The following is a 17161-nucleotide window of genomic DNA, read 5'->3' as shown; positions in this document are numbered from 1 at the left end:
ACCACTAGTGGGAAGTGGAAGGCAACAAAGCTTTCATTGCCATGTTAGAGGGAGCAGAGGTAACTTCCTGTTGGCAGGCTGCCCTCTCTGCTAGCAGAGTGGCACTTCTGCTGTATCCAGTGGCCCCTTTGCCACCCGCGCTGACAGCATAGGATTGTGTGTGTTTTTTCCTTGTAGCAAACTAACCGTTATGTGACACCCAGAGATACGAATATAAGAAGAGCCATGCTGGATCAAGCCAAGGACTCTGTTCACACAGTGGCCAACCAGCTGTAGACCAGGGATCTACAAGCAGGATATTCTGGAGGTAGCACATAACCATCATGACTAGTTGCCATGGGTAGCCTTCTCCAGGAATTTATCCATCCTCCTTTTAAAGCCATCCAAATTGGTGGTCATCACCACATGTTGTGGTAGCGATTTCCATAGTTTAACTATGTGCTGTGTGAAGAAGAACTTCCTTTTATCTGTCCTGAATCTCTCACCAATCAGCTTCATGAGATGACCCCGGGTTCTAGTATGGGAGAGGGAGAAAAATGTCTCCCTATCCACATTCTCCATACCATGCATAATTTTGTACACCTCTATCATGTCTCCCCTTAGCCTCCTTTTTTCCAAGCTAAACAATTACAGCTGTTGTAACCTTCCTTCATAGCGGAGACATTCCAGTCCCTTGACAATTTTAGTTGCCCTTTTCGGCACTTTTTCCAGCTCTACAATATCTTTTTTTAGGTGTGGTGACCAGAACTATACACAGTATTCTAAGTATGGTCGCACCATAGATTTGTATAATGGCAGTATGATACTAGCAGTTTTATTCTCAATTCCTTTTCTAATAATGCCTAACATGGCGTTTGCCCTCTTTATAACAGCTGCACGCTGGGTTGATATTTTCATCAGGCTGTCCACCCCCTAAGGTCTCTTTCTTGGTCAATAACTGCCAGCTCAGATCCTATCAGGTCAGACCTGAAGTTGGTTTTTTTGTCCCAATGTGCATCACTTTACATTTGCTTACATTGAACCGCATCTGCTATTTGGATGCTTGGAGAGATTCTTTTGGAGCTCCTCACAAGCTCCTGCTTGCTTTAAGCACCTTAAATAATTTGGTGTCATCGGCAAACTCCTAATTCCAGATCATTTATGAACAATTTGTAAAGAATTGGTCCCAATACTTATCTCTGTGGGAACCCACTATTTACTTCTCTCCATTGGGAGAATTTACCATTTATTCCTATTCTCTGCTTTCTGTTACTTTACCAGTTACTAATCCATAAGGGATAAAATAGTAATGAGTTTGGCTGCTGTGAAAAAAACAAAAGCATTATTATTATCATGGTTAGTAGGGGCTGTGCAAGCCTTGGCCTCGAATTTGGAAATCTGACCTCGGTGGTCATTTTATGATGGAGCGTTCATTATGATGGAACTGCCATTTTAAAGCACAGTGCTAAGACTGCATAATGGGGAAACAGCCTACAACTCCCAGTGTGCACTGCCTGAGAGGGTTGGACACAGCAGGCCCTTGTGGCCTCATCACTGCAATCACCTGCCTGTCGCCATGATCCAGGATGCACCAGTCCCTAGAGGGGTCCCCACTCATTCTGTGAGATGCTTGCTTCACCTGAGAGCCACCCATTTCTGGTAGCCCAGCCTTTACCAGCTCAACTTAATGATATGGGGTAGATGGGAAAATTTCCTTTCCATTTAAAAACATTTTATTTATTTATTTATTTATTTATTTATCATACTTATACCCCGCTCCTCAGCCAAAAAAGGCTCTCGGAGCGGCTTACACTTAGCAAAAAAGACAGTCCCTGCCCTCAGGCTTACAATCTAATAAAGACATGACACACAAGGAAAAGGAGTCAAGGAGGGAGGGAGGGAGGAGAGAGAAAGAAAAAGAGAGAGAGAGAGAGAGAGGGAGGGAGAGAGAGAGAGAGAGTCCAGCAGGAGCAGGCCCCGATGTTACTTCTGCCTGCTCCTGTCCCCTCGGTCCTTCTTCTTCCCCACAGGGCCAAGATGGCAGTTTGCCCTGTGCGGGGGGTGGAAGAGTCCAGCAGGAGCAGGCCCCGATGTTACTTCTGCCTGCTCCTGTCCCCTCGGTCCTTCTTCTTCCCCACAGGGCCAAGATGGCAGATTTCTTGAGTGTGAAAAAAGCCCTTTCCCAGATGTACTTAGCCACTTGGGATCAATGCCACTAACACTAACTCTAGTTTAGATACTGGGAGCAGGCTGCTATGTGGTCCATTCCACTCTACCCCCAACTCTTAACTGTGTTTCAGTCTTGCATCTGACTATAGCTAGCCATGATTAAAGACATTCCTAAATGTCAATTCAAAACCCTTGCTTAAACCGAAGTTCTGAATTGGTGTTTATTAGTGCCCTGAACCATGATTAGTAACATAAACTGTCATAAAATCAAGCTGTGGTGGTGGTTTGTGTGCGGGAGGGGAGTGGTGGATTAGGGTTTTTATTAGTATTTCATCTGTACCTGGACTTCGTGATTATATGGATATAGATTGAGAACACTGCTGACACAATCATGCTAGCAATTCATGGCTTTGTACTATAATGAAAACCATTTTTTAAATTCATAGCTTATGGAATATTAAAATTTATTTATTTATTTTGAACATATTTATCCAGCTCTTTATTCGAAAAGGCTCCCAGAAGGGCTTTCAGAGATCCCAGGCTCTATCCCCAGCATCTCCAGGTAGGGCTAGGAAAGAATTCCTGCAAAACCCTGGAAAGCAGCTGCCAGTCAGCATTGATAATACTGAGCTAGAAGGACCAATAATCTGACCTCATTGTAAGGCCATTTCTTTCATTCCGATCAGTATTAAGACGGTCCGTGTCTTAGGCTTACAATTTAAAAGACATAACACATAAGGAAAAGGGATCACATGGAGGAGGGGGAAATACAAGCTCAGGCACCAGTTTTTAAAGTTAGGGTGACCCTGTGGAAAGGAGGACAGGGTTCCTGTACCTTTAACAGTTGCATAGAAAAGGGTATTTCAGCAGGTGTCATTTGTATGCGTGCAGCACCTGGTGAAATCCCCTCTTTTTCACCACAGTTCAAGCTGCAGGAGCTATACTAGAGTGACCAGGAACAAAAGAGGCCAGGGCTCCTGCAGTTTGAACTGTGGTGAAGAAGAGGGGATTTCACCAGGGTGATGCACGCATACAAATGACACCTGCTGAAATTCCCTTTTCTATGCAACTGTTAAAGATACAGGAGCCCTGTCCTCCTTTCCATAGGGTCACCCTATTAAAGTGAGTCCTCACAGAGGGCCCATTCTGATGCAGTGTGAATGGCAAGAGAACTGCAGTAGCGTGCAGCTCCCTCCTTCAATGTTGGGGCTATCTCAGAAGCCCTGGACACAATACGAGGGGCCGTGTTGAGAACTCCTTCCACAAGGTCTACAGTTTTTACATTAGCACAGTAGCACAGAAAGATATGTGTTGCAGCAATTCTATGTGGCTAACATCAGAAGCAGTGCCTAAACTGGTATAGCTGGTTACTCTTGTAAATGCCAAAAATGTGTTAGGGTGCCTTTTGAGGTTTAAAGTACCTTTTTCACCATTTTTTTGGTGGGGGCCGGGGAGTCAGAAAATTACTTTACTTAAAACAGTGGAGGACAGCTTATGGCCCTCCAGATGTTTTTGGCCTGTAACTCCCATGATCCCTCACCATTGGCTATGCTGGGTAGGGTTGATGGGAGTTGAAGGCATTAACCCTGTTTCCAGAAGGCATTCTCCTAGGAAGAATGGATTGTGCTCATGGTCTCCACAGTTGGCAGAGGCTTAACTTCCATTACTAAATTTGCCGGTAGATTTGGGTAGATCTGCCTGCAGCAGTTGTTTCAGCTGGGACTGAAGGGAGGCAGTAGTCCCCTGCCCTAACCCCACCCCCATGCCTTAATTGTTGCTGCAGAGTAGAAGTTTCAGAGCTCTACTTGCCATTTGTGGCTTCTCTCTGAAGCCTTAACCCTGAAAGACAGCATCTTTGGCTGCAGTACAGCCACTTCAGTGAGCGGAAATATTTTTGGGCAACCTGTTGTGGCTCCTGACTGAACAGAGACAGGGCATAACATGCAATAGCTGGGTCAGCTTATTAGGTTTAGCCTGGAGGTGGTGCCTAAACCTGATTTCCCAAAGCCGAGGCACACATTTTTATTGCAATAATTCTAATCATTAGCTACGGTATAAACTAATGTCCTACACTCTGAGATGATCGAGAAGAGATCCTGGCCCTCCTCTGTGTGACAACCTTTCAAGTCCTTGAAGAGTGCTATCATGTCTCCCCTTCAGTCTTCTCTTCTCCAGGCGAAACGTGCCCAGTTCTTTCAGAAATGTCAGACTTACCTACAGGTGACCTCCAGATTGGATTACTTATAATGCACTTTATGTGAGGCTGCCCTTGAAAACATTCTGGAAACTTTAATTAGTCCAAAATGTGGTGACAAGCTAACAGGCACCATGTTGTGCCCATTTTGCATCCACTTCATTTGTTTTCGGTTAGTTTTGAGGCTCAATTCAAAGTGCTGGTTTTGTCCTTTAAAGCTTTAAACTTGGGATGGGGCCCTCCAGATGTCATTTGACTATAAATCCCATCACCCTAGCTATTGACCATGCTGATTGAGGCTGTTGGGAGTTGGAGTCCAACAGCAGCTGGAGGGTCACAGATTTCACATCCCTGCTTTAAACAGTTTGGGACTGGGGTATTTGCTGAATTGGCTTCTCATATACTGTATGAATCTGTTTGGAAGCTTCACTCCGCTCCTGAGGTTCTCCTTGCAGTCCCACCACGTGTTTGTGGAAACAAAAGAGAGGACCTTTTCAGTTGTGGTACCCAGATTGGTATCCAGATAAAGGTGTATTTGACACCTTAAGCAGGCACTTAAGACAGTTTTGTTTCCCAAGACATTTTTGTTAAGGCCCTTTAGGATTTGTTGCTTTATTACTTCTGTCTGCTTTCTATTATTTGAATGTTTATTATATTTTAAGTTATTTTATTGTTGGAAACTGCCCGGTGTTTGCATTGTGGAGAAAGGTAGGATATAAATATTAATGGGTTGGATCCAGATTTAGTCAGAGTAGACTGAAATCAATGAGTTATATCCAATGCCAGCCTGCCCATTCACTGAGGTCATCATCTGAGGCACTCCAGGTAGTTTTGCTTGAGCCTGCAGTCTATTTGGAATCTACTTGGAATAGAGCTGTTAGAAATTCCTTCCTATGGAATTCCCTGTCCATTGATGTTAGGCAGGCACCAACGTTATTTAATATTAGGTGCTTGCTGAAGGCATTTTTATTTGAACAAGCCATGGTTTTATTGGCACTATTTGATTTTAAAGGTCTAATTCTTTATGATGATGATGATGATGATGATTTTGCTCCCCTTTTTATTCTTCACAGGTTGGAAATTGTATTGGATGGAGATCAATAAATCAATATTGTAAATAAATAATTAAATTAGCCTCTCCCAGCTACAGAATGGCTTCCCTCATTTTTATATTTATTTATTTATTACATTTATTTACCGCCCCATAGCCAAAGCTCTCTGGGCGGTTTATTTCATTGAAATAAGGAAGGAACAATTTCCCTGGCAGTCCACTACACCCCCCCCCCCCCAAAGTCTGCTCCAAAGGGTTTGGGGACCCTCTGGAGCAAGAAAAAGCAGAAGAAGGATAAGTTCCATTGCTCAGTGGAAGTCCATTTCTGCAATATTGGATTTCACCCAATGAGAAATCAAATCCAGGTCTTATTGATTGGAATGGGTCTACTCTAAGTATGGGTCTGCTCTAATGCAATATAAATCAATAGCTAGAATTCCTTGTAAATAAACAGGATTCCAGTAGTGTGGGAAACTGAATGAAAGACTGGTAGGTTTAGTTTGCCGGTGGCTGTCCGAGCCTCATATAAAAGGACAGTTTACCTAGCATAAATGTATAATGATCAGATATACTATGTTTGGTTTAGGAATTGGCGGCTATGTCTATAGAACTCCCAGATCTTCTGAAATCGCTCCACCTGTGCAGTTTACATGAAAATGAAGTTATTTTTCTAAAAGACCTACATAAACCATTGGAAACTAGTGATGTTCTTAAAGAAAAGGTAAGCTTTTTGTAAGATACATTAATGTATGATTGGCAGGGGTACTGAAAAGATCTGGGGCTCATGCCCATAGAACAACAACAACAAAAAAGCAGAAATGTGCATGTGAATTTACATATGCAAATATATGTGCCTAATCAGAAATAATTACTATAATTTAAATTTTATAGAAGGCAAGGTAATTAGGCTCTTGCTTTCTTTCAGGACAGAACTGTGCAATGTCCCAAATTGTGCTTTCTTAAAACCTACCCTCTATGCACCTACACTTTTCCTTAGAAGAAAGCACAATTTTGGACATTGCACAGTTCTGTCCTGAAAGCAAGCAAGAGCCTAATTACCTTGCTTTCTATAAAATTTAAATTAGTAAATGTTTAAGGTGTCATCCAGTAAAGAGCTGTATGGCACCTTAAACGTTTACTGATTAATTGCAAACTGAAGATGGCACGCTGGCAAGGGAGAGTGTGGGAATGTAGTGTAGACTGTAATAAACCGTGCTTTTAGGCTGCAAACATATACAATTAGTAGGGAGTAACCCCTTATTAAACATAGTGGGATTTACATCTAAGTAAATCCTGACTTGCTCCCCACCCAATACTACTGGACAGAGACCTCAGGACTAGAGGACAGAAAGAGCCCTCGCCAAAGGTGTCTCCTCATTGCATTTCAAATACTCTGTTTCTGAGTGATTTGGCCTAACTATACACACCCAGAGTGTTAGGCTAAAAAGTCTTTTCAACAAAGTTTAGATTGGCATCATGGAAAATTGTAGTATTTCCCTGGGTAAATTCAGGGAATATGATTTCTATTCTGCTGAAACTATAAGCAGAAATTTTACTTTATATACTTAACCATGATTTTAGAATGAGAAGATAACTAATTAAATTACATTATTTTTTCTTTCTCTTTTTACAAGAATTACTCTTCACGAATACTATGTGTGATGAGATTGTCTCCTTCATTTCCAAGGCTCAGAATTGATTCCGTTTTTTCTTTGCTGAGTAAATATGCTGCTGGTATAAGATGTTCCATGGAAATGTACCCATTGCAGAAGCACCTAACAGACATGCCCCACACGGAGGATGATGATACTAATCAGTCAGTGTCATCAATTGAGGATGATTTCGTTACTGCTTTAGAGCATTTAGATGAAGATGAGCCGACAAAGATGATAAACTCTGGTTAGTGCTCCTGCAGTATTGTGACAGATTAAGTAGCTTGGGTTTATTGTTTGGATTTTGCAGTGTATGTTTAAATGGATTGTATATGGTAATTAACTTTAATTAGCAAGATATTTGCAATTAATTTATTCTGTGTGTGTGTGTGTGTGTGTGTGTGTGTATATATCCATCAATAGAAAAATTGATTAGATCAAACTAGTATCAGGGTCATTTATACAAGAAAGCCATACAAATAAAAAACCAGATGAAAGTTGCTGGCTCAGTTCAGACAACATGTTAGTCAACACATTGTGAAAACCCCACTCAACGGTTGAGTTTTTAGTGGGTACACCTCACACAACATGTTCTAAGTCCACCATTGTGTTACTGTGGGCCACCATGGAGTTGAGTAAAATCCATTGCAACATTTGATTGATAGTTCCTCCGCCCTCTCTTCTCCCCTGGTACTACCAATGGTATCCCATCAGCCATTGCTGCAAAAAAACCCACCACCACCCCAATTCTGGCAGCTCTCCTAGAGCGGCATTCACTCCTTTAACTGCTCTTGCCAGGGAACTCTGTAGCAGTGGGAAAAGTCAACTCAATGCAATGGAAAACTCCGTGGTGCCCGCCACACAACACAGCACACAATGGTTGTGCAGGAACTCTCCTCTGCACGGCGTGGATATTCAGCGTGGAGTGTTTTCCCAAAAAACTCCACCGTTAAATACAGTCTTCCTGCCAGACGACGCATTTCTCAACGGTGGTGTGCAAACTCCACCATGGAGTTCTAAAACCACCGTTGAGAAATGTGTTGACTGAGCTGAGCCACTAAGCATGACACTATTTGCAAGGAAAATAGCCATGCCTTTTTTATTGAAACCGTTCCTTTTCCAATATATTTGCTCATCAGTCCTCAAGGTCAGTAATACGCCACAACATAAAGTACAAAAACTTACACTGACAGTATGTGGGATCAAATTAACCCCACAGACTTTTATAACTTAAAAACAGTATATTGTAGCATTAACATACATATAATATAATTATAATAGTTGCACAAGTATAACAGTGCAATAATCCTGAGTTGTGAATTACCAGTGACAGCGACAAATCTCAGTCCTTGCAACCACAGGACATGCTATCTGCAGGAGTAGAGCAGCCAAAACGGTTACGTGAAGCGCATCGTTGTTGTAATTTTCTGTCATTGTAAACTGCAATGCTCACACTTTGGTGTCAGCAGTGGCAGGTTGTACCAGTTCTGAGGCTGTTTATTTCAACATCTCAGGCAAGCTGGCTACGTCCCTAGATTGAACACAGTGACTGGGTTCGCACGTCATGGTAAGACATGGTGGTTTATAAACTACTCACAGTACTACCATGGCGTATAATGTTATCTGTGAGCTCTTTTCCCCAACCAGGGTGGTTTATTAAGCCAAAATAGGTCACCCTGATATGCCATAGTCTGCAACAAGGGTTAGTTAAATCATGGTAGCTTATCATGTCATCCGGCGTTCCACAGTGGCTGAAAGAGAGTTCCTCCAGAGTCCCTTGGCAAAGGGGTTAAAACCGATGCCACAACTCTGCTCCAGCTGTTAGATCTCTGTTCTGAGATGTGCCTACCTCCCAGTTACAGACAGCCAATAAGAAAACCTCTATGGTGGAAAGCAAAAATAAAGAGCAGTAGAAAGCACCAATTGCCTGAAGGCTGAACTGCACAATTATGATTTTGCATTACTGTGAATTAGCAGGGGTTTGATGATGAACTGGGTGCCTCCCAATTAGCACCTTATACACGTGGCTTTTCAGTTGTCCCAGTCATTCCAATAGGGGTAGAATTGGCCCCAAAAGCTGTAAGATTAAAAACTTCAATTTTTCTCTAAATTAATGAGAGGCAGCCCTAAAACACTTCATGGCAATTCACATCTCATCGTCATTGACAGTTTGCTGGAACATGGGGTTGCGGAAGACTGACACAATCATGCCTGTTGATGGAGGGTTAAGCAATATTATCCCCCACAGTGAAGAGCTATATCATGTGTCTGATATAATTGAATGCCCCTCTAATAAAATACCATTTACTAGACTTGCTCAAATCTCCTATCATATTTGTATGTTTTAAAAATTAAATTTTATATAATGTCTGGCTTCAGACTTTTTCATGAAACACGTCCCTGGAATAGAACTGACGTTGCTAATCTGTTACTATCCTCCCCCGTACTCTATTTTCTTTTTTACTAAGGTAGCTGTATATGTAAGTTATTAATTTATTTAAGATTTTCATAGCCTTATAAATACAAATTCTGTCCCAAAAGTTTTGAAAGAACTTGGATCACTTTCTGTGTCAATCCAAGGGTTGTAAAATGACCCCTTCAACCTTCCTGGTTCCCAAAACACATCTTCCTTCCCCCGTTAGTCCTCTACTACCCTTTCCTATCCTGACCAGTGATGGCAAGAGAGAAAGGGCAGTTCTTTCTTGCCCTTCCTCTGTTGGTCTGACACATTGGGCTGGTTCACATGATTAAACAGCCCACCGTGGCTTATTTAAACCTATTTAAAACTAATTTAAGCCATAGTGGGCCTTTTCGGAGGACACCTTAAACGCTGCTGCTGCTGCTGCTGCTGATGATGATGATGATGATGATTATTATTATTATTTATTCCATTTATATACCACCCCATAGCTCTCTGGGCGGTTTTGGTTAAGAAGCAGGGTTTGAAGTGTCTTGTGCAACGCATTTTGCTAAACCCTGCTCACTCACTAACCACAGTCAAACTGTCTACAGCAGGGTTAGTGGCTCTAACCGTGGCTTAAAGTGTTGTGTGCGACAGCACAGCTTGTGGTAAGTGCTAACCCCAGAGAACAACAGTTTCACTAACCACAGAGCCTGAAGTGTCATCTGAACAGGACCAGTGGGTTGTGGCCAATGCTGGCATGTGCTGGTGGCCATTCTGAATATTGAAGCCGTGACTTGTCATGTAATCCAAACTCGGGCAGTGGGGGTTGTGTGAGGGTAAACAACTTTGCATAACCTCTTCTAGGCTTATGTGAGGCTTGTTTAATCCTCGTACAACCTCTAATGCCCAAGTTCAGACAACATGACAAACTGCAGCCGCGTCTTGAATATTCAAAAACTGCCCAGCACATGCCACAGCTCACTGTGGCTTAAGCCTGTGGCATGTGCCAGCAGTTTTAATCAAGCCACATGGGGCAGTGGTGATCATGCGAACCAGGTCATTGCATTGCTGTGCAGCACGGTGGCCGAAAGGGTGAGGGGAGGGGACGGATCTCCCGGCATCCCAACACTGATCTCGCTGCTGCTAGCCAGATAAGTATAGAGAAAGACATAGGATGTTCTGGGGAGTCAGGGAATGCTGGTGGGGAGGAATTCTTATCTGGGTAGGATTTCCAAGAATTTAGGACTGGGAAAACTCCTTTGAGGTGGGCTTTTCCAAGCCCTCAGAGCTCTTTTCTGAGCCTATCCTGGGATAACTTCACTGGCAGCTGTACTTCTAAAGCTGAAATCCTTATGCATATTTACTTGGGAATAAACCTTATTGAACTTAATGAGACTTACTTTTGAGTAAATATGAAGGCTTGTCCTGCACATCACTTAATTATTTTTTGCTATAGTTACCATCTGTATTGTATTTTGTGTGTGTTAATTGTTCCTTTCTTGCCCATGTTACCATAGGCCAAGTTATACCCGAGAAACATCAAGATGCTACTTCACAGACCATCTCTGCTCATCGTTTAGAATCTATTGATCCAAACATCGTTGTTAATTCTCTGCATCCAAAGCGATCTGTCAGGTCATCGGCTTCTCTCATTAACATCTTGGAACTTAAAGAATTGTCATCTTCTGTAAGAAATTCAGTCACAACTTGTATTTCTGATCCTTGGATACAAAGGAGTTTCTTCAGGCCACATAATTCCTCTGAACACAGTGTTAGTCTTCTACACAAAACATTATTTTCTGCCTCTCCTGCTGAGTCTTCAGAGTCAGATTGCTCTAGCCCAAGCCCTGTTATTTTCTTAGATGAAGAAGGGTATCAAAAAAGCTTGAAGGCAAAGCTTCAGCTACCAAAAATCCCAGTAATGAAAGATGGTATAGAAGATTCAGACTCTGAAGTAAGTGAATTTTTTGATAGTTTTGACCAATTTGATGAACAAGAACAAACTCTGGAAAGCAGTTCTAAACGTATTAGGGATCCCATCCCAGGTAATCCATCCCAAAAGAAAATGATTTCATATAAAAGGTCATGCTTTGCGACAACTGCAATGAATCCTCAGAAGTTCAAGTTTGATCGTCCAACTCTTCCAGCCAATGTAAGGAAACCAACTCCTCGCAAACCAGAATCTCCATATAGTAACCTTTTGGATGTTCCAGATTCCCCCCGTCCAGTGAAAACATCAGGAGATGATAGTGGAGGCTTGTTCAGCCCTATTAGATCATCAGCTTTCAGTCCATTGGGCAGTTGCTTGTCAGCAGAATGTGTTTGTCGATCAGGTATCAACAGAGATGCCATTAAACAAAATCACAATCTAGTTTGTCACACTTATTCAGATTTTGCAAATAATATTTCTGTTGAAATTCTGGGTTCTGTCTTTAATTCTAGGTCTTCGTTATGTAGATGTATAGAGGAAGTTTCCAACAATAATAGGATTGTCTTAAAAGAAGAGAAAGATCAGACTGCAAAAACTAAAGGGGAAATTTCTGGAAAAGGACTAGATAAGAAAAGTAAATCTAAATGCAAATCGCTAATGATTAAAGACCATATCCAGAAATTTGCATCGGAGCTTGTTGAGAAGAGTTTGGGCAGTGCTTTTAAAGACCTCCAGAAAGGCGTTTCTTCATGTACTAATGCACTCTGTCACTTGGCTGCTAAACTGACCTCTTCAGTCTTTCAAATGGCTTTTTATGAGATTGGGCAGCAGCAAGCCTTTTCACTGAAGAAGAAAGCTATTAATGGACTAGCAGGCTTTTTGGTGAGTGAAGCAATAACAGGTGCTTTAAAAGAGCTGCACTCTGTAAAACAACAAATATTTACCAATACAGTTGCAAAATTTGCAGCAAATCTTGCTGAAGAGCTGATTTTTGAGGGGATCATGGAAGTATGTCAGTTTTCACACCCATCCACTCCAACAGCTTCTCAGAACTGCTCCTTCCAATACAATGATAAAGTTGTACGGTCATATGCCAAAGACTTGTCTGAGTCAGTTATTCAAGAAGCTTTTATTGAGTTATCACAGGTTGATGTGATGTTTACAACACAAGCAGCAATTAGTATTTCCATGGACAATGTAAAGTATGTAAGTGCAGAAAGTATGCTGGAGTCAACACAGACCTCCCACGCTTCCTCTGAGTTTCATGATAAAGTTCCAGTAGCTTTGAATCCAATGCAGGAATTCAGAAAGGAATTTACTGTGCACAAAGCCTTGTTCTATACTTCTGGCATTGCAAGCTCAATCCCAGTGCCCTTAGCTGGAAGCATACTTTGTCCAAATCAGATTTTATCTGATAGCACAAAGATAAGGAACCATTCGGAATCAGATGAAAGTCTGAAATTGTACAAAGATTCTACAGAACCATGTTATACAACAAAAAAGAGACAAAGTGAAGTAACGTCGGTTAGAAATATTTACCTGACAACAGATAACAGACCAGAAACTGAATGTAATGGACACAATTTATGTACGCAAAGTGACTTTAAACAAGCAAATAAAACTGAAGCAAATAAATTTTCAGACTTAACAACTGGGATGCCAAGCATCAATAATTTTTCAGGAACGATGGTAGATATGATAGTAACGGAGGCATATGAAACCGTTACCTTTTCTAAAGCTGCTAAATCTGCAGACCAATATACGGATATGTTAAAAATTGAGAAAATGCCATATTTGCAGTGCATTGGTGAAGATACTTGTAAGAATATGTTTGCTAATTATTTGGCCAAGCGAACAGTAAAACAGTCTGTAGATGAAACCAAATCTGCATGTTCTGCTACAAGTGAGAAATTAGCATACTGTGTGGGATTGGGAACTAATACAAAAAGTAATAGGAAAGAATTACATAGTGCAGTACAACAATCTGAAAAAAACAAGAGCATTCCAGTAATTGTAGGGCAACAGCAGATGCCCCTGAACAGCTCATCTAAATTTCATGTAAGTCCTGTTTATTCTAATAGGTGTTCGCTTTCAGCATCTAAAGAAAAGAGACATGTCGCTTCCAGGACACCTACATGCACATCCCCTCCTTGTTCTGCAGTCACTTTTGTAAAGTGTATTGAAGAGTTTTCAGATCGAGAAAGTTCAACAAAATGCTTAAGTAATCCACTGGAAAAACACAACATGTACAAAGCACCAGGATGCTCTATATTTTATCCTGAAAGAGCTCTTCTCGATGTGAACACCTTTACTTCTGTGGTGTCCAACTGTGAAGACGCTTTTCAAATGGAAGATAAATCAAGCATCAGAGATGGAAATCTTCACATAGTACCAGACACACCACCCCCAACACCTTTAATACACCCCCAGGCTAGTTCTGAATGGAATTTAAAAAAGTTAACAAAGAAACTTAAAGGGGAACTAGCAAAGGAGTTTGCACCTGCTACGCCCCCTTCTACACCTTACAGATCAGAAACAGATGGAGTATATGAAAATGTATATCGTGACCTAGAAAAGGATGAGTTTATGCTGAAACTAATGCGGTCTCTTTCGGAAGAGGTTGAAAGCAGTGAAGATGAAGAGCATTCTGAAACACTGTCAGAAAGTGTTAAAACAATAGAATATGCAGATCATCTAGCCTCTGGTATAATCTCTATGGCAACTGAAATGGCTGCTTTACAGTTAGATGATAAAGCTGTTCAAATGGAGAATTGTAAATACCTTCAAGTAAATGTGGAAAACCAAAGATATACTGCATTTCTGAATGTTCCAGAAAAAAACTTACATTCATTGTGGGCTTATGCTGGTGATATGGCTGGAAAGATTATTAGTGAAGCTAAGAAAATGGTAAAATCAAGGCATTGTAAGCTTCTGAGGCTGAAACAAGTTAATTACCAGACTGATGGCTTTCATCTTAAAAGAAATTATCATGAATCTTGGTCAAAAGAAAGGAAGTATTCCTTGACAGACCAGTGGTCTAGAGAGACAGACTCCTTTATACTTCCTTTACCCCAGAATTCAGAAGCTCCAGGCCTCACCTCCAAATATCCAAGTTGTGAGAGTGTAACTGATGAATATGCAGATCACATCATTCAGATTCTGAAAAGAGAAGGTGGCCATAATGAACTAATAATGGATCAATTTGCCAGTAGACTTGCTTACAGATCTATAAAATATGGTATGCAGCAAGCTGCCAGGAAACTCAAGATGAAATATAATAGAAAAATAGCTTCTGCTCAGAACTCGAAGTTAAACAGTAAGCTTGAGCTATTTGAGATAGTAAACAAAGGAACGGATAAAAAGAAACAGAAAAAAGGTAACATTCAGCAATTTGGAAAGCAAGCCTGTGGAAACAAATGCCACACACATAGAACTGAGTTTACAAAGTTATTAGATTTCTCAGAATCTCTTGCTTGTAGGATAACATCTGATGTCAGAAGAAAATTAATGTCAGCGGCTTGCTTACCAAAATCCTTAACTGATTCCTGTTTGTATGAAAAATCTAAGGGTGATAAATTCATTGATCTTAAAACGTTTTCTAAAACGCATCCTCCTTTCTATTGCAAACAAAAGCTATATCATAGCACAGGCAGCTTAAATGATTACCCCCACAGAGATGGCATTATTCATGCCATAGAACAATATGCTAGGAAGGTAGTAGATGACACTTTAGAAGTAAACTTGGAATGTCCTAATCGTCAAACTACTGAAAACTGGACAAATGGAGATAGATCGACATATGCAGAAAAGTTATCTCCATTTTCTGCAACTGCCTGCAGATATTGCAGTATGAAGGAACATCAGTACTGTACTGGAAGCTCATCTTTGCAGCTGACTGGACAAGAACTCCACTCTAAAGTTCAACAGATTCCAAATTCAGGTGTCAGTGGCATCTGTCGAAAATCTTGCGTCCTTCACCTGGATATTCCTAAAATTCATATTGATATGGATGAGAAGGTAATATTTGCTGAAAATGTGGTTGCTACAGCGTTTGACAAAGCAGGGAGGCAGCTTAGTAATGCAAGTTTGACAGCCGATAGTGGAATTGGCCAGGATGGAGTCAGCTTTGCTGAAAGCCTTACCACAGAAATCATGACTTCCTGCATGACAAACATTGGTCCAGCTGTCAACATAAGGTAATGTTAAATTATTTCATATTGCATTTAATGTTTTGAAGAATAAAAGAAACATAGGAGTTGCAAAAGCATGGCTTGCTAGGACGCTCCATTTAATAATTTTGGAATGAAAATGAAAATCTTATGTATCTGCAAATTCAGATTCAACTTGGATAATCTTTTAGGACACTTACTGTGATGATGGCGGAGGTAGAAGAGAGTAAATTAAAGCACAGCACATGTGGTTTTGCTGAATATATGAATATTGTGTATAAACAGTTTTAATGCTGCTTTCCCGATCTTGCTTGCAAATTCATGATCAAATTGAAAGCTCAGTTGGCATGTATGTTGCTGATTCGACTTGTTGAGTAACACAGCTTAGTAGTATCCAGTTTTCCCCCATAGCTGTATAGGCTGTATATTTCTCATGGAAAGAGAGAATAAATTAACTATTTCCTAGGAGAACAGCAAGTGTGTCCCGTAAGCTGTTTATATATTTTCACACAGTTGCTTTTTTGTTTATTTATTTATTTATTACATTTATATACCACACAATAGCTGAAGCTCTCTGGGTGGTTTTTGTTGCACCCTAATGATGAGAAAAATCTGCTCAATGAGGAAGTCTGTCCTAAGGCATCTCGTGTAGTTTCAGACAGGGAGCCTATCCAACATTCCACCAACAGACAACAGGAGGGGAAGGCAAGAAAGGGAACTGGGAACTTTACGTTAAAACAGTAACGATACCTACGATTTTAATTTTTATTTAGTTCCATGGGAAAAGAGGGTTTTAATTCTGCCGAATCCATAATCAGCCAGCAAGTGAGTCTGAGCACCGGTGATGACAGCACTGGCAGCTGGTCCAATTTGAGTTTTGAAGATGAGCATCCAGATGAAAACAGCAGCTTTCTCCACCTCAGTGATAGGTAACTGAGATACATTTCTTATATGCTCATCATTGTAATGATAACGGTTTAACCTCAGATCCTTCATTTCTAAAAAAAAGCTTAATTTTTTACTTGAGTTCAGCTTCAGGAATATGCTCTTTTTAATAGTAAAAAAAAAGTACAGAGATAAGGTGTGGCGTAGTGGTTAGAGTGTTGGACTAGGACTCGAGAGATCCAGGCTCTAGCTCCCACTCGGCCGTGGGCGGCTGTGGGCCAGTCACTGACTCTCAGCCTAACCTACCTCACAGGGTTGTTCTGAGGATAACATAGAGAGGAAGAAACCACCTTGGTTCCTTGCAGGAGGGGAAAATGTGTAATAAATATAATAGATGTAATAAATAAATGGACAGACGTAACCTTTATATAAAAAGAAATCCTAGATCAAGCAATTAATTTGGTAATCTTTGTCTATGTGAAAAGTGGAAAAGTAGTATGTGGAAAACATTCATGAATTAAAACCAACATTCATGTTAAATGAAACCATGGTCTACAAGTATGACTTTTCTGGTTTTCCTCAGAATACTTTTGTTACTTTTATGGGGAATGCTTCACTCACAGTTAAAACATTGTAAATATGTGATTTTTTTTACTTAACAAAGATATACCGTATTTCTTCAATTGTAAGACGCCATCGATTGTAAGACGCACACTAATTTCAGTACC

General features: G+C 40.8%; 1 protein-coding gene across 3 annotated transcripts in view; it reads left to right on the top strand.

The window, feature by feature from the left end:
* AKAP11 (A-kinase anchoring protein 11) overlaps positions 1–17161 on the top strand; it is a 64839-nt gene that overhangs the window by 25994 nt on the left and 21684 nt on the right. For 2 of the 3 annotated variants that reach the window (XM_063125968.1, XM_063125967.1), the window contains exons 5-8: positions 5980–6114; positions 7028–7292; positions 10967–15575; positions 16322–16477. In XM_063125968.1, the coding sequence (XP_062982038.1) occupies positions 5980–6114; positions 7028–7292; positions 10967–15575; positions 16322–16477 (5165 nt within the window). Of the gene's footprint in view, positions 1–5979; positions 6115–7027; positions 7293–10966; positions 15576–16321; positions 16478–17161 lie in introns of those variants that run through there. The other variant, XM_063125969.1, reaches the window with a different exon arrangement.

This window comes from Elgaria multicarinata, chromosome 5 (genome assembly GCF_023053635.1).
Source record: "Elgaria multicarinata webbii isolate HBS135686 ecotype San Diego chromosome 5, rElgMul1.1.pri, whole genome shotgun sequence".
Taxonomy (NCBI): Eukaryota; Metazoa; Chordata; class Lepidosauria; order Squamata; family Anguidae; genus Elgaria; species Elgaria multicarinata.
The sequence above is the reverse complement of the archived record's forward strand: the minus strand, read 5'-3'. Positions and strand labels throughout refer to the sequence as shown.